The sequence below is a fragment of the Zonotrichia leucophrys genome, chromosome 6 (genome assembly GCF_028769735.1).
Source record: "Zonotrichia leucophrys gambelii isolate GWCS_2022_RI chromosome 6, RI_Zleu_2.0, whole genome shotgun sequence".
In the NCBI taxonomy this organism is placed as follows: Eukaryota; Metazoa; Chordata; class Aves; order Passeriformes; family Passerellidae; genus Zonotrichia; species Zonotrichia leucophrys.
Genome location: NC_088176.1, coordinates 5,000,314 through 5,026,770, shown reverse-complemented (window position 1 = coordinate 5,026,770; position 26,457 = coordinate 5,000,314). Strand labels below are relative to the sequence as shown.

Below are 26,457 nucleotides of genomic sequence, written 5' to 3'. Positions count from 1 at the left end.
CTTAGGGGGATTCCTACTCACCGGAACTGGGTGAAAAAAATTCGGTTTGCCCCAGGGAAAGGAAACCAAAAACTCCTTGCCATGTACAATGATGGGGTAGAAATTTGGGATTCTAAAGAGGTAAGTGGCTGTGGGTTTGATGGACACTTCAAAGCCCACACCTCATTTCTGAAAATCAGGATGAGTGAGGGATTAAGTTTTACTGAGTCAGGATTTCTACTGGCAGTTGCATGATAAAGTCATATGGCTTCTTCAGAAGATTTTACTCCCTATAAATTATCTTTGAGCTGCCATCAATGAGAAGTGTCTTCCACTCTTACAGCTGACAATGTCTGAGATCCTCTTTGTCATCCTCTTGTGATGGTTTTGAGGCAGACCTTGAAAATCTAAGGGGGACTCCCCAGTCTGAGACTTCAGTCTGTGGACAGGAGATTGCTTCCACTGCAGGTTTCTGTGTATGGTCAATAGATTTAATTTGTTAGGGAATACCAGAAAGCCAGACACCTGTTCATTAACACTCTCTAGTTTCTCTTCTTACTCAGAAACTCTATAGTTATGTTCACAAACCTTCTGGGGTTTGCTTTTAGGTCTCTCAGGGCATTGTGGTACCATGGGGAAGGAAATATAATTGTACTGTTTGAACTTAGCCCCTGGAATAAGGTCAGGGTATCAGGGTATGAAAGAGGAATTTTAGTTTTTTTCCTGTTTCCTTTGTAATGAGCACCAACTCCAAACTCAGACCCTTAGTTAGTGCAATATGAAACTCCACTGATGATAAAAATGAGCAGATTTGAACAACTACTGTGAATTACATAAGCTGAGTAGGGTATTACCCTCCTTGAAGCACATTTGAATAGTTTTGATGCCACAGGATAGTGTAACTGTTCCCTCTTTTTTTCTAGGATAAAGGAGTTTCCTACATGAAAGCATTTAAAATGAAATTCACATTTTCAGTCAAAAGTCTTTCAGAATATCTGTAGTAATATTTTATAGTCTCATTTCTATTATACATCTAATCCTGTCCTGTTAGAAAAGATAACAAAAAGGCATCTGTACACTTGTGGTGGTGTTCACAGGGGCCCCAGGACCAGGGAAGAGATGAGAATCTTGACTCCAGAAGGCTGATTTATTATTTTATGGTATATATTATATTAAAAGAAGATGATATGTTAAAACTATACTAAAAGAATAGAAGAAAGGATTTCATCAGAAGGCTTGAAAGGAATAAAAGGAATGATGGTAAAATCTTGTGACTGACCAGAGAGTCTGAGCCAGCTGACTGTGATTGGCCATTAATTAGAAACAACCACATGAGACCAATCACAGATGCACCTGTTGCATTCCACAGCAGCAGATAATCAATGTTTACATTGTGCTCCTGAGGCCTCCCAGCTTCTCAGGAGAAAAATCCTAGCAAAAGGATTTTTCATAAAATGTGTCTGTGACATGCACTATGTTCAAAAGGATTTTTTCTCAGCCCTAAATTAAGAAATAGTATTGTTCCAGGGCAACCATGTGAGCTACTCCAAGGTTTCTAAATTCCCTACTCTCCAGAAAAGACCATTATTGAAATGATTTATGGCTAACTTCACTTTTGATGGTGAATTTTGTGCTGTGCCTCCTGGGTGTGTGACACAGCCTCACAATGAGTGATGGAGAGGCTGCTAAAAACAAAAACCACCTGAATTTTGCAGGTACAAATGGTGAGCAGTTTAAGGAGCGGCAGAAACGTGAATTTCCGGATCCTGGACGTGGACTGGTGCACGTCAGACAAAGTGGTGCTGGCATCTGATGATGGATGCATCCGAGTGCTGGACTTGTCCATGAAGCCCTCGTGTTTCAGGATGGATGAGCAGGATTTGATCGGTATGTTGTGTCTTCCTTGCTGTCTTTTGTTTCTTTGTTGAGCAGGGGCTTGTCACATGTGGAGATGTTGGTGCCTTTCTACTGCTTTTCATGGCTACAGGTCATTTTTTAATGCTTAGGTCATATGTGTGGAAACCCAGAGCAGCAGGAATATTTCTGTGTCTGCTCTGGGGTGCCCTGACCCCCAGGGGAGCACTGACTTTGACCCTCATCCATGGAGAAAGTTTCCCAAACTTTTCCAGACTTCTAGGATTCAATTCCTTCAATCCACAGAAGTGTGGAATAGGTCATAGGGAGTAGTGTGGGTGTATCACTTGGTGAGAAATTGAGGTTTTGGGATTTTTAGCATGTTGTGCCCTGACCCCCAGGAGAGCACTGACTTTGACCCTCATCCATGGAGAAAGTTTCCCAAACTTTTCCAGACTTTAGGATTCAATTCCTTCAATCCACAAAAGTGTGGAATAGGTCATAGGGGAGTAGTGTAGGTGTATCACTTGGTAAGAAATTGAGGTTTTGGGATTTTTAGTATGTTGTGGATGGAAGCAAGATGGAGGGCACAGGGTGTCATCCTGGGTTTCTTCTCCATGCTGCTTCTTCCTTCTTCTCCATGGTTTGGGTGGCATTTTGTAATTGGGCAGAAAAGTCCCCATTTCAGCTCTCTGGGATCAGTTATTGGGTTAAAAAGGGAAAATAATCCAGGTGTCAGTCCCTAATTGCATAGTTTATTCTTAAAAGACTTTGTAACAAGAGATTGTTGGCCATTTTGTGCCTTCTAATGAAAAGCTGCTGAACTCACAGTGGTGAGACTGTTTTACTGATAAGAAATAATAAACACCTGAGTCCCAGCATGAACTATTGTCTCAAGTGCCTTCAATCCAGACCCCAAAAAGACCAATAATATGCATGGGTTTTTGAATACAAGTTTAATATCCCAAATAACACATACTTTTTAATATCTTAATTTAAATATACATGAAGAAAATAAGAGCTTTTTGTACAGATATCTAGCAAATTGACTTAAAAAGCATTGACACATCAGTTAGGTATCAGTACCTGCATCACTGATACTCATTACATGATTTAGAAACATTTGTTGATGGGTAAAATGTATTTTCTGAGTTTTGTTTCAGGTGAATATAAACTGATTCATTGCTCTTCAAACTGACATTTAACATAGCAATATTAGTGCTGTTTGCCTTTTTAGCCATATGTCTAAGAAGGGAGTTGAAATATTTAACTAGTTAACTAAACTGCATTTTTTTGTATTTATTATTACTGGTGTTCCAAATAACTCTTCTTATTGTTGCCTTTTGAGTCAATCCTACCTTTACTCTTTAAATTTCCTTAAGTAATTTCCTTAAAACCAGTAGATTCTAAGACATATACAATAAACTGCGATGTGGGGAGCTGTGGTGTGGGTTTGTTTGAGGAAACATGTAATTTATCACAGCCATTTTTGCTACCAAAGGAATTTTCTGCAATATTAAGTTCTAAAGATGAATGTAAAGGCAAGCACACTGAAATGAGGCTGTGCCAGCTGTAAGGCTGCTGTGATTGAGCTGTCCTTCTGTGCTAATGTTTTAATTACCAAATCACATTTCCAAGAGTCCTACATCACTCAGTGCACACCAAGCACAGGGAGCTGTGAGTGTTTAATGATGGAGCTGATTTTGGTGCTCGTTTTACTGCTCAGTCACTGGGTAGCATTTGCTGCCTGTCATCACACCTTGTACTGGATACACTTCCTGGCTTCTACACTTGTGTGACAGCACTGATGGATCATTTTTATCTTATCAAACTGCCCACCATCCTTTCCAGATGATGGGGTTTAATCCTTGTATTATACTCTATATTGCACTGATGGATCATTTGTATTTTATTAAACTCCCCACCATCCTTTCCAGATGATGGGGTTTAATCCTTGTATTATACTCTATATTGCACTGATGTATCATTTGTATTTTATTAAACTCCCCACCATCCTTTCCAGATGATGGGGTTTAATCCTTGTATTATACTCTATATTGCACTGATGTATCATTTGTATTTTATTAAACTCCCCACCATCCTTTCCAGATGATGGGGTTTAATCCTTGTATTGTGCTGTAGGAATTAGGGGACAAAGCAAAACTAAATATGCTTTAGGATATATTTGGTATAGCTTTACTGACTTTGTAACATGTAGCAATAATCATTGTGTACAGCTCTGCCAAAGCCAGTGAATTCCTGGAGTCTATGGCTGAACTCACTATGGAATATCCTGAAATTCTCATTTGACCATGGTTGATAACCCTGTATCCTCTATGAAATGTTTTTGTTGAGTGTAGTGATAAGCTTTTATGTCTAGCAGCCTCTGCTGGGTGTGTGAAAAGACTTTTATGTATGATTTTCCTGGTGCTTGCAAACAAGCTGGGACATTTTCTGCTGTACATTTTCTGGAAGTAAATTTTTGGATGTATTTATTCTGTGGTGCATTTTCTGGTGCCCTTTTTTTGCTGCCCATTTTCGTGGTACATTTTGTGTGATTGGGATATTTTCTGGTGCCCATTTTCTGTGGTATATTTTCTGTGATACATTTTCTGTGGTATATTTTCTGGTGCCCATTTTCTGTGGTACATTTTGTGTGATACATTTTCTGGTGCCCATTTTCTGTGGTATATTTTCTGTGATACATTTTCTGTGGGATATTTTCTGGTGCCCATTTTCTGTGGTACATTTTCTGTGGTATATTTTCTGGTGCCCATTTTCTGTGGTACATTTTGTGTGATACATTTTCTGGTGCCCATTTTCTGTGGTATATTTTCTGTGATACATTTTCTGGTGGGATATTTTCTGTGGTGCATTTTCTGTGCTATATTTTCTGTGCTATATTTTCTGAAGGTACATTTTCTGATCAATGAACACAGCATTATTGCCCATGACTCCCTGGACAATGAATCTTTTCCTTTTGTTTCAGAACCTGTCTGGTGTCCCTACCTGCTTGTTCCAAGAGCTTCATTAGCTTTGAAAGCATTCCTGCTGCATCAACCCTGGGATGAGAAATATTCTCTAGATATCATGGACATGTAAGAAGAAATATAGATCTATATATAACACATTATTATTTTTTAAAGCCTATATATTTTATTAGTCTTTCTGTGCAAATAACTGTTGGATGTATAAGTTTCCTCACTCTTGGGGACAGTCAAAATTATAATTAGTTCTGTATTTATTACTGCAAGTAATATAGGTGAGGCTCTAAGGTCAGGTATTTCTTCTGGCTTTCAGTAGCACTTGGCTGTTAAAAACTGCAGTCTGCTTTCAGTCCTGGCAATATTTTTATGGCATTATATTACTTCTGAGAAAAACTGTGTTCTCTTTGTTCTAGAAGTTAATGCAGCCATCAGAGTTGCTCCTAGAGTGTAACTGCAAGTGATATTCTGATATCCTGATAGACCTGTCTGTACTCATGGAGAGCCAGAGGAGCACATTTCTGTGTCCTGGACTGGGCTCATGGTCCCATAATAATGCTCTAGGCATTGCCATTTTTATTCATTTTACGATTAATGAAAAAAAGAAAAAGGGGGAAAGAAAGATTGGCATTTACTCTGAGACTCAATGGAAGCAAACCAAATCTTTCACTGCTGTTTTGGAACTCATAACTGGATAAAGAATCCTGCATGAATGGCTTACCCAAAGAATGTGAAAAATTGTTAACATGTACCAACTGTTAACCTGTGTTTTTCTCCTACAAGTAGTGCTCTTCCGTTTCAGATAATTCTGTCCTTTTTGTAACACAGAAAACCTCTATTTTTTTTATTCCAGTGATTATCCAGAGAATGAAAATATTAAAAGCCTTCTTCAAGAGCAGTTGAATTCATTGTCCAAGTAAGATTTTTTCTATTATTACTTGTGTAAGCTATGGAATTCTGAGAAGGCAAAATATCTGAAGTTTGTGGCAATTCACAGTTAATGAAGAAAGAATTCTCTTCTCTAAAGATGTGCCTGAGTAATGGCAGTTTTTATTTTTAAAAAAGGATTTTTAATGTAAATTTTATTTAATTTTTAACTTGGTGCTTTAAAGGTACTGATAGGGTCAGTACATGACTTGCCAGTGACCTGTGAGCATTTGGAATATTTTAAGCAGTACTTCTCATGGATTTAGGGGTTCTTTATGCTGATCCAGACTGCATTGAACACTGCTACTTAAATACTCCAAGGTTTGTTAGGATATTTGAGCTCTGAGGAAAAAAAGATGATTCCAAAAATCCTTTGCTGCAGATGTAATTCCAGAGTTATGTTGATGCACGTTGCTGTATTTACAGAGAAAACAGATTTTGACATTCCACCTAAACCTTGAAAATTATCGTTAAAGCTAATAAATATACAATAAATTGTCCATTTTCCTTTTGTCCTTTCATGTAGTAGGATGGCAAAGGTAACAGCCTGTTTTTATCCAGTCTGAAACACCTGTGGAAAGCCTAAATTCATGCATGTGCATCCCTTCTCTGTGACACTACATAGCTGCAAGGTTATTTGTAGCTGAATTAATATTGTAATTAGTAGAATTACTGCAGACTAATTGGCAGCTTTGCATACACCCTGGTGGTGATTCCCTATATTGCAAGGATAAAGAGTTCCTGATGGACTCCCTGCATTTACCCCTGGAGATCAGCTATATTTCAATTTATATATCATTCCTGTTGCAGTTGTTTTAACAGATGCATTTTTTGATTTCAGAAAAGAAATTTTGTATTTTGTGGGTTGATCTTTTCAGTTTGTATGTGATGGATCCAACCAAACAAAAAATCCTGCCCAGCATTTTACAGTTTAACACTTTCTCTTTTGCAGTGACATAAAGAAACTTCTGCTTGATCCAGATTTTACTCTCCTGCAGAGATGTCTCCTGGTTGCCAGGTAGAAGAGATTCAGATGAATACAGGAAATGTTTCCTAGGAAAATCTCGATGTTTTTAATGCACAGGAATGAGCTGAGGTTTAGGAACTCTCCCAGTTGTCCTTAGCACAGCCCCTAAACTACTTTGTTACTCATTGAGTAGAGTGGGTTTAGGATCAAAATGGAAATTTTACCTCACTGAAACAGTTTTATTTGCTTGCTGGATAAAAGGAACTTCCCTCAGTCTTGGTGGAACTTTTATAACTCCAGCTCTGGCAGCCACATTACATTTAGTTGATCTTGCCCCAAAATGTCATTTAGAACTTCCCAATAGCTCTGTACAAACAGGACCTGGGGTTTATTTCAAGTGTCTGTGTTCTGTGTGGTTCCTCTGCCTAAACTGAGCTAATTTTAGTCTGTCTGTGCTCAGAGATGGTTTTCAAACTCAGTAACTTGTGGTTGAAAGAGGATATCAGTGACTTAAGTGCAAAATCATAATAAATATCAATTTCCACATATTTCTGTGCTGAACATTCCTGGAGTTTAATTGCTGTTGTAATGAATGCCATTCCATAATCTTCTCTGAGTTTGTCCCACTGACAAAGCAAAGTATTTGTGTTGCCCACAGGAATGCACAGTCCTTGAAAAAATGAAATATATCATATTTTTATGTGGTGTATGACATCCTGCTTTGTATCTTCTCAGACTGTATGGGGATGAATCTGAGCTGCACTTCTGGACTATTGCTGCCCACTATTTGCACAGCTTCTGCCAGGAAAAGCCTGCCAAAGCAGACACAGCTGTCCTTCAGGAGCAGCTGGGTAACCCTCTGGATATATGCTATGATGTGCTCTGTGAAAATTCTTATTTCCAGGTATGTCAGAGAACAAAACCAAATTTCAAATTTTGTACTGTCATCAGTACAATAAACACTCAGTTCCCTGTGCATATTTCACTTTTATTAGTAACATACCAGTCTGGGTTAAAACATTCCTTGTACTTAAAAATAGAGGCTGGTCCAAAAGCTGGCAAGATATGTGAATATCTTTTAAAAGCCTGGTTTTATTTCTTATGGTAGGTTTACACTTAAAATATTTTTCCTTCTTTGTCCAGAAATTCCAGCTGGAAAGAGTAAATCTCCAGGAAGTGAAGAGATCAACATATGATCATACCAGGAAATGTGCTGATCAACTTCTTCTCTTGGGCCAGGTTTGTGGGTAATATTTGAATTTTTTATTCTTCTTCCCTGTCTGTTTTGTGTACTTAGCCCATTTAAGGAAAGTTTTTTCTAACTTTATTTGTTATTTCTTATTTGTGTGAACCCAGTGCAGAATTTTTGCATTGTTATGTTAAATTCATGATGGATTTTCAATGTTGTTCTTATTGACAATGTCCTATTAAAGTAGAATCTTAGTCATTAATAGACAGGGAGACATTTTTGTAGCCTGTTTTAGAATAACTTCCATTGTTATTTGTTCCATGTCTTAAAAAGGGTAAAAATAGAAAGGCTTTTAAACAAAATTAATATATTGTGGTCAAAGTTGTATTTTTTTTTTCTCTTGCCAGACTGACAGAGCAGTGCAACTGCTGCTGGAAACCAGTTCAGAGAATGCACATTATTACTGTGATTCACTCAAAGCTTGCCTGGTCACAACTGTCACCTCATCAGGGCCATCTCAAAGCACCATTAAACTGGTAGCAACCAACATGATAGCCAATGGAAAGCTTGCAGGTAAAATATCTTTCTCTTTGCTTGTAAACTGATAATTCTCATTATTTTTAAGGATGCCAGGGAAATAGGAGTGAATCCTGCTGTGGTGGATGTGCTGTAGTGGACACTACACAAAGTAGTTAACACAAAAATGATCAGTAACTGAGTTATAAAATCCAGCTTGTCTTGATTTATTTTCACTGGAAAAGTCACTTCTGGAGTAAATCTTTTAGCAGTTGTTTGCACGAAAAGAAGCTGAGCACATAATATGTATTTTCCACTTTTCTAATTAAAGGATTAACGAAAATTTGGTGTTCCTGTTACAAAATGTGAAATACTGATTTAGTCTTCTTTTCAATTCAGAACTTTTTTTCATAATATGTGTTTTCTTACAAGTACAGGTTTATTTTGCTTAATGCAAGAGCTGAAACATAACTATTTCAGTTATACCCATACAGCTGAAATACTCAAACATGCTGAGAGAGTTAAAAATCTATTCTTGCCTGGAAAAAACTATTTTCCACTCTGTAGACTATTAATAATTGCACTGTGAACAACATTAAATTAAAATAAAGAAGTACCTAGGAAATCTATTTATTTAATTAACAAAGATTATTATGTCTTTATGATAAGAGATCCTGTGAACCCCTAAATTTGTGTTCAGAACAAAGATCAATGAGAGCTTTGTGTGGCCTCTGTAGCCCAGAAGGAAGATGCAATAACTGGCACCCAGGTTATATGGAGAGCAGCCTCAACATCTTCCTGTGCTGAGGGTGTGGGGATCCTTTTCCCCACCCAGCAGCCCTTTTTCCCTGGATTTTCCTGAGAGGAGTCCTGTGGGATCTCAGCACCTCAGGACTGAGGTGTCACCGAGACCACCCTTGGGGGGCTCGGGAGTCCTGGAATGTTCCAGAAGTGTCTGGTGGCTGGACTTTGATCCTACACAGGAGACGACACCTGTATGAGGACAGGAGGGTTTCACCGGGGTGAATGGTGAAGGGATTAGTTAATTAGAGAGTGAAACACAGGGTTTAGGATTTCTGTACAGGGGGGTTTAGAGAAATAAGATGGAGGAATTGGGGCGTGTCCTGTCCTCCTTCTCCTTCTCCTTCTCCTTCTCCTTCTCCTTCTCCTTCTCCTTCTCCTTCTCCTTCTCCTTCTCCTTCTCCTTCTCCTTCTCCTTCTCCTTCTCCTTCTCCTTCTCCTTCTCCTTCTCCTTCTCTTCTCCTTCTCCTTCTCCTTCTCCTTCTCCTTCTCCTTCTCCTTCTCCTTCTCCTTCTCCTCCTCCTCCTCCTTCTCCTCCTCCTTCTCCTTCTCCTTCTCCATCTTCTTCTTCTCCATCTTCTTCTTCTTCTCCATCTTCTTCTTCTTCTCCATCTTCTTCTCCATCTTCTCCGGTGATGGTGGCACTTTGGGATTGGTCATTACTAAAAGTGCACTGGGCAATAAGGGTGAAAGGTATTGGGGAAAAATGATAAATATTGTACACGTAACTTTGGGTATAAAGATAGGTGACCGCCCGGAGGGGAGGGAGTGTGCTCATGGCTGGCTGCTGAGCAGAGCTCTGTCGGGCCGAGAGAAAATCTTTTAGATAAACAATTAATAAACACAGAGACCGAGAAAAGATTTGAAGCCTCTTCTGTTCCTTTGATACGTGGGCTGTCCCAAGGCCACCCCAGGCCTTTCCAGGCCATCCAAACAGCCGAAAACCGGACAGAGTCCCTGTTTGTGTTGCAGAGGGGGTGCAGCTGCTGTGTCTCATTGACAAGGCTGCCGACGCCTGTCGCTACCTGCAGACCTACGGCGAGTGGAACCGGGCAGCCTGGCTGGCCAAGGTGAGAATTCCTCACTCCCCAGGCTGACAGCACCAACCACCTGCTCAGCATCTGTGCTTAGGAAGGCTGAGCAGGGTGCTGGAGTTCCCTAAGTCACTGAAACATCAATTAGAAATACCATACAGCTATGAGAAGCCAGGCCATTCAATCAGCGCTGGCAGGTTATTCAGCATTCTGACCACACAGGTCTGTTCTCATCCACAATACAGGATTGGGGCCTAAAAAAGGCTTGGAATACTCAATTCCCTAATTTTTCAGCAGTTTGGGAAGGTCCACATAGCTGCAGCAGTATAAACCTAATAATAAACTACAAAACCCCACTCCTGGATGTGGATAATTAACTGAGCTTCGTGCTGAGCTCTGTGTAGTGTGTGAGCTGATTTCACAATTACCACCACCCACATAAACTGGCATCACCTTCTGTTACAGCAAATTACAGCAAAACTACCCAGTCACAGCATTAATTCTGCACATTGTAAATGGGCAGGAATTAGTAAATATTTTTCAGCATCTCTTAAGTAAAGTTTCTGTTTTGTTTCCTGAAGAAAGAATGGAAAAGTTAATGCTTAGGTTTTTTAAGTGAGGGAATGCTGCTTTTCAGAAAAATTAAGATTTTTTTTTAAGTCTTCAGTAAAGAATGAAGAGTAACTTCTTGATTTAGAAAAGCTTTAGAACAGCTCGGGGTAAAAATGATGTTAATCACAGGTAAAAATGCAGCGACCCAAGTGAAGTATTTTATACCGAGATATATCTGATTTTCCTTAATGCCCTATTAACTCAAGCAACATGCTTTTTATGAAAAAGTGATGCTTTCAGATGCTTTTGCCTCTGCCCAGGGTGCTGCCTGAGGGGATTGCAGCAGCACAGGGTGAGGGTGTGTGTGGGGCTCACGGGGCTCTGCTGCGTCCCCAGGTGCGCCTGAGCGCCGAGGAGTGCGCGGACGTGCTGCGCCGCTGGGTCGATCACCTCTGCTCCCCACACGTCAACCACAAATCCAAGGCCATTCTGGTGCTCTTGTCTCTTGGCTGCTTCACAAAAGTTGCAGAGATGTTACACAGGTAAAGGTGGAGCAGCACAACCTGTGCTGTCTCTTGTCCACGCCTAATTCTGATATCTGTTTCTGTTTTCTCATGTGTTGGACTAAGCCTTCTCTGACCCAGAGATGGGACAACTGAGAGCCATTTTACAAACTTTTATTCCATTTTCAGTCTCATGTGGAGGGTGAGACAATACAGATAATAGTTATAATTCACACCATCACAATCAGAAGCCAACTATTTCCTAATTACAATATATTAAAAGCATTTCTTATATTTCTCTAAAGCATCTAATCTTATTTACAAAACCATCCTTTAAAACTTGTTCCTAGTTCCATTTCTCTCCCAACAATGTCTATCCCATTCCATAACATTTTTAGTCAGTATTTCTTACCTCAAAGTTTACATACAAATACGTACTGTGTGAACTTTCTGTCAAACTTTGAGAATTCTCTACAAATCCATTTCCCACAAGCATGTTTTTCTTTAATTAGTTTTAACCTGTGGGCTCTGACTGGCATTTCATTTTACTGCAGGCTTTCAGATTGCCAGCTCCCATGGACCCAGCAGCAATGATTTATAGTATCTATGATTTTTTCTGAGTAACTTCAGCCCTGATCTTTCAGGAAAATTTATAGCAAGTGTCAGTTCATGAGTGCAAGGAGGAAGGGGAGATATAAAAGAGTTTTAGAAAGCCTCTCTGTGAATATTTTGGTGTGATGTCCTGGAATACTTTTCTGGTTTGTATCCTAACAAATTATTCTCTTTTTTTTTTTTTTTTTCCATTTTACAGTATGAGGTACTTTGACAGAGCAGCTTTATTTGTAGAAGCTTGTCTGAAGTATGGGGCATTTGAAGTTAATGATGATACAAATATCCTTTTTCTGAAATCCTGTCTTTGATTGCTAAATCTTCATATCTGACCTGGTGTTCTGGCAAGCTGAGAAGTTGCACAAACATTTGTGTTATATACTATAAATAATAATGCATATGTAAATAATACCTATGGAGTCATCAGCCTGTAAATAAAAAATGCCACTAATAAGTCATGTAGATATGCTCAGGTCTGATTAATGAAAAAATCTTTGTGACATTAAGATTTATGTTGCAATTTATGCCATTGTATCATGGTAGGTACTTAAGCATATCTGAAATCTGTCTGGTTTAGTTTACAGCATTCTGCCTGTTGCTTTATAAATACTGATATGAGTTCAAAAGGAGAATTTAAAGCAACTTTTTTTTTCTTACTTGTGCTGAAAAATAATAGATTAGCACAATTGGTAGCAATGTTCAGCATTTTCACCTTGGGAGAGGTAAGGAGTAAGAAGGGCGGAAAAAAGGGATTCTGAAGTTTTTTTGTTTTGCTATTAATTTGTGTTTTCCTTAATGCCTCATTTACATAAATTGATCCATGCTGTGTATGCAGATTATGCCAGAAGCTTGAAGCTCCTGGGCTTTAAGGAGGGAGCTGCTCTCTTTGCCTCAAAAGCAGGAGAAAGTGGGAAGGAGCTTCTGAGTGAACTCAAGCAGCCGAAGGAGGAGGTGACCCAGGAGTGAGAATTCTGTGGCTGAGAGGTTGTCTGGCAGACTGGGATCCCACTGGGTGAAAATTCACTTTTCTCTTGAATCACTGTCATAGCTGATCTGTGGGATTGGAGCAAATACTGTTAAATGTGTTGGAAGTCAGGATTAAGAACTGTGGTGTTGCTGTTTGTTAAATTTGTCTGCACTTTCACAAGAGGGGAAAGAAGCTTATGATAAAGTTATACAATAATATTTCCACTTTTTCAGTTGTAGCAGGAATCAAATTTAAAGATGTGCTGAAAGGCTTCCATACCTGTGTCAAAGTCTGGTCCATTTACTTCTAAAAATCAAATCTTAATAAAACTTCAATACTGTTGTATTTATATGTAAAAATGATTTAGTCTGTACTGTAAAAATATAAATATATTTAAAAATAAATAGAGATCACAAAGCACACAATTCTTTCCTGGAACATCATGGCTTTTCCACTCCAATTTCTTGTTTAAAATTACTGTTATTTTAAATCAATTCACTGTATTGTCATTTCCATAACTGCCTGGCATGGAATCTTTAACAGGTTCACTTACAAATGTTGCTCTCCTGACATTCCAGAAATGCATAAAACATCACTTTTTCCAGTTAAGGGAGTGTTATATTCCATTTTATTTTCAAGTGTGCACTCCCTGCCCACCCTGGGCACTGAATTCTGCCTGTCAGAGGGTGGCAGAAGGTTTTACCTCCAGAGCAGCAGGGTCAGGGCACTGCTGGTGCTGTCCCCAGTCTCTGGTGAGTTACTGAATGTCTGATTAACAAAAGGTGAAAACAGCATTGTGCAAAGCCCAGACAATGGCTTTTTCATGAGATACTGCTCCTGCTAACATACCTGCTGGTCCACATACACAAGGAGGCCACCAAATTTTCTGATTTTTGCCAGTATTTCAGTACTTGTTTGTGTTACTGTTTTTAATGTCAGATGTCTCTTTTCTGTGTATTACTGATGAGGAATTTCACAGCTGAGGAGTGGCTGCTGATGCTACACTGCCCTTGCAAACTGAAGACTGTGGCATTAGGCTAAAAGCCTGAATTCTTCTTGTTCCCAGCTTGTTGGAGCTGCTGAAGTTGAGTTTGTTGTCATGAAAAGAATCCTGTAAAATGTCTCTCATTTGAATGTAATTTTTGTGTTGTCTACTTGCAGTAACAGTGCATTGGATTCTCCTTTTGTTCAAGGATTTGTGGATATGTGTTCAGAACTCCCACCAGCCCTGGGACATCTCCAGCTCCAGAAAACTTTTGGTTCAAGTCTTAAATAACATTTCTGTTAAAATTGGAAAGGGTAGATTGTTCAAGTCTTTTTGAATACAAGCTGAAAAAGGGAGTTTCATTATTCTGAGCAGAAATGTAGGAGTTAAACTGCAATGTGTTGTATTTGTTCTTGCCACATCTTACATAAATTACCTTTTGTTCAGTGTATTGTGAACTGTGCTTATGTTGTTGCTTTAGCTTGGGAAAATGAGTATACAAGGAAATTTGCCTTAAGTATTATGCGAGCAACAGAATTAATGAAAATTAACTGTAATTAGCAGTGGTTTAAATTCTGGCTCACACTGACTGCTACAGCTCTGCTCCATCTCCTGCTTTTGTAGCAGCCCTGGTGGACAAGACTCCCCCAGAGTTGTGAGCACACCCAGACTTGTTCTTTGACAGCCCTTGAAGCTGTCAAATTCAACTCAGTGGGTCTCTGAGATAAATCTACTTCAGTGCACACTTGGATTTTTAACTCTGATGGTTAAAAAAACAAAAACAACAACATATTGCAAAGGCCTTTTAATACTGAATGTTTCTATAAACTTTTAAGTGTATAGGTTACTTTGTGGCATTCCCAACTGGAACCTTCCTGAGGAAAATAGAGTGTAATAGTGATTGAAAAGTTTATTTAGATAATATTGCAGTCTCATTACAATAATAAAAATATTTTTAAAATCTCTGTGTGTCTTGATTTAATACAAACCCATCATTGGAATTGAGTGCTGCTTGTGCAACTGTTGTCATTTTGCCTTCTGGACAGGAACAATGCTCAGGGCTGCTTTATAGAGGAAGTGATTATCCTTTGTACATCTGAGTCACATTTTCCATATTAGTTCTAATGAAACATTGTGTTTGAGCAGAATTCATTCCCAGGCTTTAGCAGCAAACATAAAATTTGTATGGGTTAAATTAGAGCAGGACACGGTCTGCACATCCTGAGTTTTGCAAAGCACAGAAATAAGTGATGAAAGAAACCTCCTCCCTTTCTGTTCTCACAGACTAAAAAGTGAACTGAATGAATTTTTTAAATAAATATGATTTTAACTCCTTTAAGCCCCTTTGAGAATTCCTTCCTCAAAGCCCTGTGAATACTGCAAGTAGCCCCAGAGGTTTATAATTTATTTTCTCGTTTTTGCATCTTGAATGTTCTGTCAGCAGTGAAGCCATAACTCTGGAACCTGTGTTTGACCATCCTTGGCAATGAGGAAATGGTCAAATTGTGTTTGCAGGTCAATATACAGAGATTCTGTCTAATATACAGAGATTTTTTGTGCATTTGTCTTTGAACACCAGCCTTGTATTAATTAACTGGGATGTTGGATTAGCAGAGTATTCAGCAACTGCTGAAAGATTCCTTTGCAAAAGGCAGGACCTTTGGAAATAAGGAATTTTTTGGGCATTTAGGTTGTCTAGATGAGGAACTTCTAGTCGGAGAAAATCTTTCAGCACAACCAGTGCTGGTTCCCCCTCTCATTGTTTTATAGGAAGAATTTTGGCGTTCCATGATCAACAACAAAAAACCCAAAAAAAGCTCAAAATTGAGTCTGCAGGGATGCAAGAATTGTCTTCAGTTCAGTGAAGCATCTGAAATTTGTCCATCTCTGGGGCTCAGTCAGTCCCACAGGCATTTCTGTCCCCATCTGTGTGCTCACGTTCCACTTGTACAACCTGAGGGAAGCTCATGGTGAATGTTGTCATGGGACTCTCTTGGCACAGCTGGATTTTAAAAATGGGCTTATTTCTTTCCAGTTCCTGATGGGATCCTTCCAAAAAGTCCAAATTATTTCAGTTCTATGATAATGGATTTATTTCTTCTGTCAGTGAAAAGTCTAGCTTGGCTTCAGTAAAGGCAGGCCCTAATTAGAGTTTTAATTGGATCATGATGTGCTTCACAATAAAGGCAGCCTGCAAATTAAACATTGACCAACAGTGTCTAAAATTGCCTAACTTGGGTCAGTTTCTGAAGTACTTCTCAAAAAATTCAGTTTAATGGTGTGTGGATGTGTTTATATACACACATATACATAGATCTGATTCAGAGGGAATAATTAGGGAAAATGGCAACACAAAAATACTTGATTGCAGTGTCAAAATTATTAGTACTATATTGCAAATTATTTATCATTTGCTTTCATTAAAATGCAGTCTGCCAGTTTAGAGACACTGCAGCCAGAGAGAGGCATTTATTATACATCAAGAAACCTGGCCCAGAGTGTTGATGTTGAGTGTCTGAGCAAATAATCTGAGATCATTTTTGGTGCAGCTGACTCTGGAGACAGAACATGAGGACAGTCACAGACTCTTCAATGGGAAATGGGTTTGGTTTGGATGATCACTTGCTGCCCAAAATTGTATTCTAAAACAGTTCAACTAAAAATGTAATTGCTGGGAAGAAGGAGAATAGTAATAGCTTACAAAATAGTAGGGTTTGGGGTTTTTTTTATATTTATTTATTTATTTCTCAGAATAATTCATCACAACTTTGATGTTTATGTGAACCATTCATTAATGAGTTCAGGATAAAAAAACTGATACCCACAGATCCAAGCAGTGACATAAAATCCTTTAATGAGTGTGGTGGTTTGACCAGGAAGAAGTGGGAATACTGGCTGATACTGGCCCACTGATATTTTTGAGTTGGGAATTCTGATAGTAAATTGCTCAGTTTCTACTTAAACACTGAAGATAAGGAGGGGGAAAGATAAGAATGAGGGAAAATAAGGATGGGGAAGGAGTGTTTAAAAGGATTCTCTAGGAATGGGAGAATGGCAGAACCAAACCAGCAGGGGGATGCTGCTGATGTGTTTGCAGACACTCAAGGCAAAAGCATTTTGCTTCAAAGTGGCAGCTTTAATACAGGAGTATTCACAGAGGGGCTCAGCAGAGCACAGTGAGAGAGTTCTCACCTCTCCCAAGGCTGCAGTACTGAAAGATGGAATTGCAAAGTCAATATCTGTTCATTTCCCAAGCTGATTCAAATTCTTTTCCAACTCCACACCCCCTTGCCTGAGTTAGGGCTGTGTTGTCACTGCTTTGTGGAGCTGGGATCTCAGTTACCTCACAGACAACGTGCATTTTGTCCACTCCTGGTGATTCCAGGGGAAAAGAAACACCCTAAAAACATAAAATGAAATTTTTCAGAAGCAGATTGGTGGATTTGGACTCATTGAAGTTCTGTTCTGTGGAAGGACAGTACAAACTTTATTTGCAGATCTGAATCCTGCCTTCCCTAAGGATGGACAGAGCTTGGCAGAATGTGCAGTCAGAATTTTCTGTCCATGTGCAAAGTGCTCTCCTTCCTCTCATATTTTAATCAGAAGACAACATCCAGCTCTTGAAATGTGCATAGTTTCTAACAAGTATTTATTATGCATGGTGAATCAAGCCCTCCTAACAAAGTGCCTCCTCAGCCCAGCTGAACAAATTAGGCTGTAATGAGTTGGGTGTGGAACCACCAATGAAAAAGGGAAATACTGGAAAGGGTAAAATTTAACATCCAGGTGGAAATCATAGGCACACTTTGAGGGATTAGAGCTGGAACCTCATCCATTTGCTCTGGCAGAACAAAACCAAAAAACACGCAAATGTAGCTGAAATAGAGCATCTAGGGTTTAGTTGTTAAAGTTGGGGTTTTTTTTAATAAATTCTCTAATTTCTTTGTGTTTAATTTGCTATTAGTGTGGGTTTTGGTTGCTTGTTTTTGGGTGGTTTTTTTTTTTTTTTGTGGGTTTTTTTGTTTGTTTGGTTTGGTTGGTTTTTTTGTTTTTTGGGTTTTTTTTTTTTTTGTCTTGAGATTTAAAATGGCTTTCTGACTTGGTTGTAACTATTTGGAAGAAAAGGAAAAGTGTGGATCCCCAAAGGAAGGAAGCAGCCCATTTAAAATGCAGCCACAGAAGGTAAGTGGCAAGTTTATTTCAGTCTTGAAAATCTTAGAGCAGCCATTAGGTGACACTATGTTTATTTCTATGTTTTTCATTGAAACTGTTGGTCCCCCTTTCATAGGATAAACTTCCTGTTTTCTCCTCCTTCCCTGCAAGTGCAGCACCAAAGGAGGAATTTGGGTGATGGGGAGGGAGCAGCTCATGGGCAAGGAAAGCCAAAGCTGCTGTCAGAGCCAGCTCTGCAGGTGGTGAAGGCAAGGCTGTGAAATCCTCCTCCAGTGAGACTTTCTTGGCCCAGCTTTAAGGTTTTCTATCTGGAAATCAGATCCCCACGTTGAAAACGCCTTTTTTGTCCGTGTCATTGTCACTGCTGCTTCATTTAGCAAAGAGTGGCTGCAGGTCAGGAGGTTCCCCTGGCAAACTCTGCCTCAATGGCTGCTGTCCAGAGGTTTATTGAGTGATTGTGTTATCCGCTGGGCAAAACAGATGCCAACAGGTGGTTTTTTAAAAAATGCAGTTATTGCTTTTCACCCTGGTGTAGCAGGAGATAATAGAGTTATATTAGACTTGTCTGGCTTTTATTTCACTTGCTGTAAGTAATAAAAAGCTACAGGCAACAAATTTCAGTTGCAAAAAAAGGTTATCTTTCTTTTTCTTTTTTTTTTTTTTGTGTGTGTGTGTGATAATTTTTTAAAACTAGTTTCATATTTATGGCCCTACTGAGTAATATTTTTTCCCTGCTTTTGGAATCCAGCCACAGGCTCATGAATAATGGGATAATTTGTTGACCCTTTGGAAATGTTTTTTTCCAGCATTGTTTGTGAACTTTTATACACACACCTCTTTTTACCATCTTGGTTTCTGTCTCTAGTAATTCTTTATATAAAAGATGGGTTCATTTGGTGTTTTATGTAATATGCAGGACCAGCTATTTCAGAAAGGTTTAAGCTTCTCCAGAGCTCTGTACCTCTTGTCTGGATTTACTGTGTAATTTTTGCGTGGTTTCAGCTCCAGCATTTGTTTGTGCTAGGAAAAACCAGCCAGGTTGCTGCTGCAGATGTCATTTCTTCAAGACCAGATTTTGGTCTTACCTTCCTGGCTCCTAAATGAACTTTTCCCTCAATGGTTTCACCACCAACCACTTTTCTTTTGAGGAGAAAAAATTGCCTTGGGAACAGGAGGACATTTATTAAAGCAATGGTTCTAATGTTTGAAAGGCAGCTGGGGATCTCTATGACAAAACCCAAAACAAAATTTTAAAAATGCTGACAAACACAAAAGAAACCCCTCGAAAAAAAAGAACCAAAAGGCCAAAAATCAACCAACTAAAAAAAAACCCAGCCAACCAAAAAAACCAACACAAACCCCTTCCTCCCCTCAAACAAATATCTAACTCTTTTCTTTCCTGCCATGTTCTATTTCAATAATTTCTTGCTTCTGGAATTTTAACTGGTACTTACAGTAATGGCAATACTGGATCTCAGTCTCTGGTTGTTGGCATACAATCCCTCCCCAGAGCAGCTGAATGACTTGGAGTACTTGTTGGATTGTTTGGAGTGTTTGTTTGCTTGTTTCTTAATTGCTGACAGCACAAAAATTTCATTTCCACAATCTGAAGATTGATTTTCAATTTGTCAGCATTGATTTTTTTGCTTTTTCTGTGTTGCACAACTAAATAGGAACTGGCACATGCAAAATGCTGTACAAACCCCATGCTTTCTCCATTTGGGAAAAGAAGCCAGGCATAGCCATTTATCCAAGCTGGAAAAAAATTGAGCATTTTCTTTCTCCCTTCCCTCTAGAAAAATAGTTCTCAAATCCTTATCAAGCCAAGGAACCTTTTCTTTTTGACTGTTTCTTCCAGTTCTGCTCTGTGGTTTACCTCAGCATCTGCTTTCTTTTTCCACTGGAGAGTTAAGCCTGGCTTTGATTAAAAGGCAGCTGAAAGGCAGATTAATGCAAGGGAAAGCAGCCTGGCTGATATGGAAAGAGAGCAGGGAGGGAATTTGTCAGACATCACCTGGATGTGATGTTTTCTGGTAGCAGCTCTTTCTCCCAGTAGGGCTAAGCCAATGTGGAGGGAGTTTATTCTTATTTTATGCCACAACCATCTCATCAAAAAGCCAAAGCACATTCTTTGAACTGAACTGAAATCATCTGTTTATCCTTTCTGACTGCTTTGCAGGCAAATTCCTTGGCCACAGGATTATTTGCAAAGCACATTTTTTCTCTTTCCCATTCCTCCACATTTTCATGTTTGATGAACTTTTGAAATGTTTGCGTTTCTGTGAAACTCCTGCGCTTTCAGATAACATCTTAAATAATTCAGGGACATAATTCCCAGGAAGGATGAGGGAGCTGGGAAGGGGCTCAGCTGGAGAAAAGGGGGATCAGGGGGGACCTTGTGGCTCTGCACAGGAGGGGACAGACAGACAGACAGGCTCTGCTCCAGGGAACAGGGACAGGAGGAGAGGGAACAGCCCCAGGTTACACCAGGGGATGTTCAGGTTGGATATTAGGAAAGATTTCCTCTCTGATGAGTGGTTAAGCACTGGAGCAGGCTCCTCAGTGAAGTGGTGGAATCGCCATCCCTGGAAGTGCTCAAAAACCAAGTGGATGTGGCACCTGGGGACAATCTGGATGACTGAGCATGGTGGTATTAACTCAAAAGTGGACTTGTTAATCTTGGATGTATTTTCCAATTCATTATTTAATTTATTACCATTGTTCCTATTATTTTATTACAATTATTATCATTATTACCATTATCATTATTATAATTTTAACATTATTATAATTATCATCATTTTGCCCCTTGCTGTGCTCAATACGCTGCCACGACCACTTTTCCTTTTCAGCTGAAATTTTCCCTACTCCTAAAGCTCCTGCCCCATCCCCTCGGAGTTTAAGCACTTCACCACAGCAGCTTTAACAGAATTATTTCCCTGAAATCCTGGGAGTTCGCAGCTGCTGCAGGAGAGGGCAGCAGAGATCAGCGAATGGAGAGGGCTGGAACAGCCTCAGCCAGAGGGACCGGGGTTTTCTTTCCTATTTTCAGTCCTGGAGGATTGGCAGCTCCCAGGCACCACCGAGCAGGAATGATCTCAGATATGGATTTGAGCATCAGCTATAAATAGCTACAGGGAAGGAAAGAAGGGCATTGAGTGTGTCCAATTTTTCTATAAAAGCAGGAGCTCAGGTTGTCATTAAACACAAAGTCACACCTCGCTTGAAATCTGCTCTGATTTGGCAAAAAGGAAATGCTTGGCAACGCATTAATAGGTGTGAATAAACTTTATGTTGCACCTAATGCTGGAAAGGTGGGGTTTGCTTCAGAACTTGCTTGTGGTCAAGTCTGGTTCAGTTTATTTTTGTGCTGATGATGCCTCAGGTTTGGCTTTTCTATGTTTCACATTCTGTGCTGCTTTAGTGTGTGGGTCTGGGCTCACATCAGGGGATGGTGAGCTCTGTGCACAGAGCAGGGAGACAAAACAATTCCTGCTCCAGCTGGGCACCAAGGACAAATGATCCAAATCCCAGCCCAGGAGCACAAACCCCGTGGGCTGGAGAGAGAAAAACAAGCAGGGTGGGACTGCCTGGGCTAAAGCTGGGATGGGACAATGAACTGCAAGGTGCAAATGGAGCAGAACTGATCAAAGAGAGACCCCCCCTTCTGGGCTCCAAGAGTCACTGTCATCTTTGGGGAAGTGCCAAAATGAGCAGGACTGCAGCAAGGGACAGAGAAAACCTTAATTTTGTGCATCTCAGAAAAGTCTGTAATTGGGAAGAGCAGAGGAACACCAGCAGGAGATTTTTAGATTGCAGCACTTCGTGCACCATGAGTTAGGAACTGTGTGATTCCAGTTTAAACCACCTCGTATTGCTGACATTTGTCCCAAATCCATTTCAAGGTCCAGTTTGTTGCTGCTAATTTTCTTTTTAACCCACTGGTTTCTTACTTATAGGAGGAATTTCCTTTCTGCTGGCAAACCTTCCCCATCCTTTTCCTCTTCCAGTCTCTGGTGGATGAAAACATGTTTTCACAGAGGAATGACTGAACACTGCAAGGCTCAGCTCCCTCCAGAATCTTCCCTCCTTTTCACATCTCTGCAGGATTTCATCCTTGCCAGCTCCTCTCTCAGTTCCAGGCTGCTTACGTGAGCTTTTGAAGACAGCTCTCCTGTCAGTGTCAGAGGCTTTTATGGCAGTAATTATCTCAGGATGAATACTTTGTTGGGATTAAAGGTTTCAATTCATGCCCTTTCGGGTTTTATTTGGTTTCGTTGAGTTTTTCTTAAAGTTTCTGTGCAGTGCTGTTTAATTTCATCTTCCAAACTTTTAATTATTTAAAGTTTTGCCCTTTTCCCTTTGACTAACATGTTACAGGTTCCCTGTGGGAGTCCAGCTCAGGATTCAGTAATAAAACCAAGTGAAGAGTTAATTGCCTGGGCTCTGTCCCATCCTATTGTCTGCCCTCTGACTTAACAGCTGAAATCCCTAAAATGACAGAGCTGGTGGGAGCAGTGGCATTCACATGAGGTGAATAATCTCCAAGAGAGCTTTTCAAATTCACTGGGAGGCATCTTCAGGATGTAACTGAGCAGGGCTTTTTCTGAAGCCAATTGTGCACCAGCTGAGGGTCTGCCCAAAGATCCCTTGTGCACCACGCCTTCCCTAAACTCATTCAAGTTATTCAAAGAGAATCAGATGACAGTGAATCTACAAAAAAATTAAGAAAAAAAAATCAGCAAAGTGAAGTCATATTTGTTTTGAAAGTTTGTAGAAAAGGGTTGGATTCTTTTCTGTAATGTTGGCAGGCTCTGATTCAGCTCTGGCAGTAATTATTCAGAGGAGAGATGGATTCTGTATGAGAGAGAAAATACACATAATTCCCAGGGAGTCTTGCCAGTCTGTGCAATTATACTGATTTCTGACATCTCTGGACAGTGGGAGAGGATGAAAATGAGGTTCATGTTTGACACACATGAATTTCTGGGGTGGAAAAGCCAGCCTGTCTCCCAAGGTGCCACATAATCCCATGTCTGCCCCTCTGGTTCTGGTCAGGCAGGGGCTCAGCTCTCAGACGCCCTCCCCAGATTCGGAATCTCATTTAAAATCATAATTTCTGCTAAAAACCCGTGTGCTGCCTCTCCAGATGGAGCTGGCTTGGTTTCAGCCTGTAGCCATCCATCCTGAGGTGGAGCTGAGGATTTTTCTGCTGCCCAAAGCAGCTCTGGCCCCTGGGCAGGGTGATCCCAGCAGCATCTTCCACTTCTGGGGCACCCAGCTCCCAAATTTCTGCTCCCACCTGGTGTCACACAGTGGATGTGCCCCTGCCCCTTTCTCTGCCATCCCCCTGATTACACATTTAATCTCTGCCCACTGTTCTGGTTCTGATCCTTCCAGTGTTGTCTGGCTCAGCTGTGGCTAAAAAATACACAAAATTCACCAAAGTTTTGTGGCATATAAGCAGCAGAATGACACCAAAGTTTGGTGGCATATAAGCAGCAGAATGATTTTTTTTTTTTTTTTTTTTTTTATAAAAACTTTCGAATATATGGATCAGTGGGGCCTGGGGAGTTGTTTGGTGCATATGGTTTTGAATCAGGGTCAGATTTGCTGTTCAGGCATTATAAATCTCTGTCAAGCCTTTGGGACTTCTGTTTAAATGCAGACAGTTAAATTCTGTTCATTGTCACCAATTTAAGCATGCACAACAGGTTCATGACAGTTATTTTAATATTGATTAAATGCAAAAAGTGCATTTAATAAAACACCTAGTTCTAAACTGGACCTGCTTTCCTTTATTAAGTTCCATTTTTCTCTGTTTGTGGAATTGTATTCATACCAAAAAAATTGAGTAGAACATACTACAGTTGGATGATCTTTATAGAACTGAGTCTATTGGGGATTGTTCCTCCTTGTAATTTTCCTCTGGTAGTGTTTGAGCCCAAATTTAAAATCCAGATTGTTCCAAGCCTGATCCAGCCTGGCCTTGGGCACTGCAGGGATCCAGGGGCAGCCACAGCTTCTCTGGGCACCCTGTGCGAGGGCCTCAGCACCCACACAGGGAAGGATTTTTTCCTAATATCTCATCTAAACCTTTCAGTTTGAAGCCATTTCCTCTTGTTCTGTCCCTACACAGAAATCCCTCTCCATCTTTCCTTTAGTATCTGATTCCAAGCAGAGACCTTGCAGCTAAAGCTGTTGTGTGTCTGATGAGGAGATCAGGGCCAAGTCAGCAGCCTGGAGCTCCCTGTGAGCCCCTGGCCACAGAGACCACTGCCCACCCTGCTGTTAAATCTCTGAGCAGGGTTTGCTTTGCCATTGCTCCACCACTTTTGTTTCCTCCAAGCTTTTGCAGGATGGATTCCTCTTGTCTCATCACTCCCAGCCCAGCCTCGGGGCTCTGTGCTGGGGCCAGCTCTGGTCAATGTTTTTATTGATGATATGAATGAGGGGGTTGAGTCTTTCATCAGTAAATCTGCAGATGACACTGAGCTGGGAGCTGTGTCCATCTGTTGGGAGCCAGGAGAAGGGAGACCTGGAAGGGTTGGATGGATGGGCAGAGTCTAACAGGATGAAGTTTAATAAGTCCAAGTGCCCATTCCTGCATTTTGGCCACAATAACCCCTGCAGTGCTCTGGGCTGGGGATGGTGTGGGTGAACAATGCCCAGGCACAAGGGGACCTGGGGGCACTGATGGACAGACAGATGGACAGGAGCCAGCAGTGCCCTGGGGCCAAGGAGGCCAAAGGCTGCTGGCCTGGAGCAGGAATGGAGAGGCCAGAGGAGCAGGGAGGTCACTCTGCCCTGCCCTGGGCACTGTGAGGGCACACCCTGAGTGCTGTGCCCAGCTCTGGGCCCTCAGCTTGGGCAGGACCTTGGGACACTGAGCACACCCAGAGGGGCTGGAACACAAACCCTGAGAGGAACCCCTGAGGGAGCTGGGGGGGCTCAGCCTGGAGAAAAGGAGACTCAGGGCTGCCCCCATCACTCTCACAGCTCCTGAAAGGTGCCTGTGCTCAGCTGGGGCTGGGCCCTGTCTGCAGCAGCACTGACACAACCAGAGCACACAGCCTCAAGGGAAATACAGGCTGGATAGCAGGGAAAAGATTTTCACAGAAAGGGTGAGAAAGTTCTGGAATGGAGTCCCCATGCCTGGGTGTGTTTAACAAAGCCTGGATGTGGCACTGGGTGCCAGGGTCTGGCTGGGGTGTTGGGGCTGGGTTGGACTCGATGATCTTGAAGGTCTCTTCCAGCCTGGTCATTCTGTGATTCTGAATCCCTCCTGACTCCCAGAGCCTCTCTGTAGCTGGGCTGGTGACTCAGCCTGGAGCCCTGCTGCCTCCCAGGAGACCTTTGCAGGGCCAGGCCGAGCTCCTGAGCAGGGCAAGCAGATCCCAGCCCTGGGCCAGCAGGTGAGGCTGGCAGCACAAGGCCTTGGCCAATCCCTCTCTCATCATCCCAGAAAAGCTCCCTCTGAAGTGGCTCATTCCCACTCCAGATGGGCTGGAGCCAGAAAGGGAGTGCTGGCTTGGAGGAATCCACGGCGTGCACTTCATAAAAAGAAGCTTTCAAGAGAGGAATGTGTGAGCTAATGCAGTCCCAGGGCAGCAGTAACTCGTGCTCTGACAGGTTCTGTGGCTGAGGCTCGTTGCCTGCCCCTGCTTGTCCATGCTGATTGTCTCCTGCCGAGGGAATGCTCAGCCCTGAGTGGTCAAGAGGTTCAGCACCCCCAGGCTGGCAGGGAATGCTCTCCCCAGGTGTGCAGGCACTGAGGTGGATTGTAATCACATTTATTTAGAACAAGGTCAGCTGGTGTCCAAGCTCCCCTTGCATAATGCAAAAAATAGAAATAGAGCAAAATAAAACAGGTTTCAAATAACAACAACAGGCAAAAGCATCAGAGCATGTTATAATGTCCTTGCCTCTTGAATTAAAAAACTCTAAGGGAGATTTTGGAATCTATAGCACAGAAGTTTTATTTTTAAAGAAAGCAGGGTACACATTTACTGTGAGCAGCACAGACTGATTGTCCAAGGGCAGAAAGTTGAGTGACTGGCATCTCATGGTCTCTTACACTCTAGTTTTATATCTGAAAAATATATTTCCACAGCCTGTATAAATGACTTTTTCTAGTTCATCTAAAGAGACATTGCCTTTCAATTGGCATCCTGGTGTCCCAATGAGCTCAGCCATAACTCCTCCACACAGATCACACATCTGAGCTATTAGAAACTTTTGCTAAGAGGGAAAAAGTGTGCTCCTGAGCTATTGGAAAGTTCAGGGGGTGTAAAATATTTCCTGCTTCAATGAACATTTGGAAATCAAGTGTTTCATTACAATGGTCTGAGCTGGCAGCTCTCACTTTGGGGGGAAAGGGATTGTGACAGTAATGAAATAACAGTGACAGTGTGAGA

General features: G+C 41.0%; 1 protein-coding gene and 1 long non-coding RNA gene across 5 annotated transcripts in view; both read left to right on the top strand.

The window, feature by feature from the left end:
- WDR11 (WD repeat domain 11) overlaps nucleotides 1-14,832 on the top strand; it is a 39,290-nt gene extending 24,458 nt beyond the window's left edge. For all 4 annotated transcript variants that reach the window (XM_064716750.1, XM_064716749.1, XM_064716748.1 and 1 more), the window contains exons 18-29: nucleotides 6-120; nucleotides 1,695-1,866; nucleotides 4,823-4,931; nucleotides 5,671-5,733; nucleotides 6,697-6,762; nucleotides 7,447-7,615; nucleotides 7,855-7,950; nucleotides 8,308-8,473; nucleotides 10,190-10,287; nucleotides 11,200-11,345; nucleotides 12,118-12,200; nucleotides 12,727-14,832. In XM_064716750.1, the coding sequence (XP_064572820.1) occupies nucleotides 6-120; nucleotides 1,695-1,866; nucleotides 4,823-4,931; nucleotides 5,671-5,733; nucleotides 6,697-6,762; nucleotides 7,447-7,615; nucleotides 7,855-7,950; nucleotides 8,308-8,473; nucleotides 10,190-10,287; nucleotides 11,200-11,345; nucleotides 12,118-12,200; nucleotides 12,727-12,881 (1,438 nt within the window). In that variant the 3' untranslated portion in view covers nucleotides 12,882-14,832. The remainder of the gene's footprint in view (nucleotides 1-5; nucleotides 121-1,694; nucleotides 1,867-4,822; nucleotides 4,932-5,670; nucleotides 5,734-6,696; nucleotides 6,763-7,446; nucleotides 7,616-7,854; nucleotides 7,951-8,307; nucleotides 8,474-10,189; nucleotides 10,288-11,199; nucleotides 11,346-12,117; nucleotides 12,201-12,726) is intronic.
- Nucleotides 14,833-17,955: 3,123 nt separating this feature from the next.
- LOC135449854 (uncharacterized) overlaps nucleotides 17,956-26,457 on the top strand; it is a 36,124-nt gene continuing 27,622 nt past the window's right edge. Inside the window, exon 1 of the long non-coding RNA XR_010440862.1 lies at nucleotides 17,956-18,049. This is a non-coding gene — a long non-coding RNA (uncharacterized LOC135449854). The remainder of the gene's footprint in view (nucleotides 18,050-26,457) is intronic.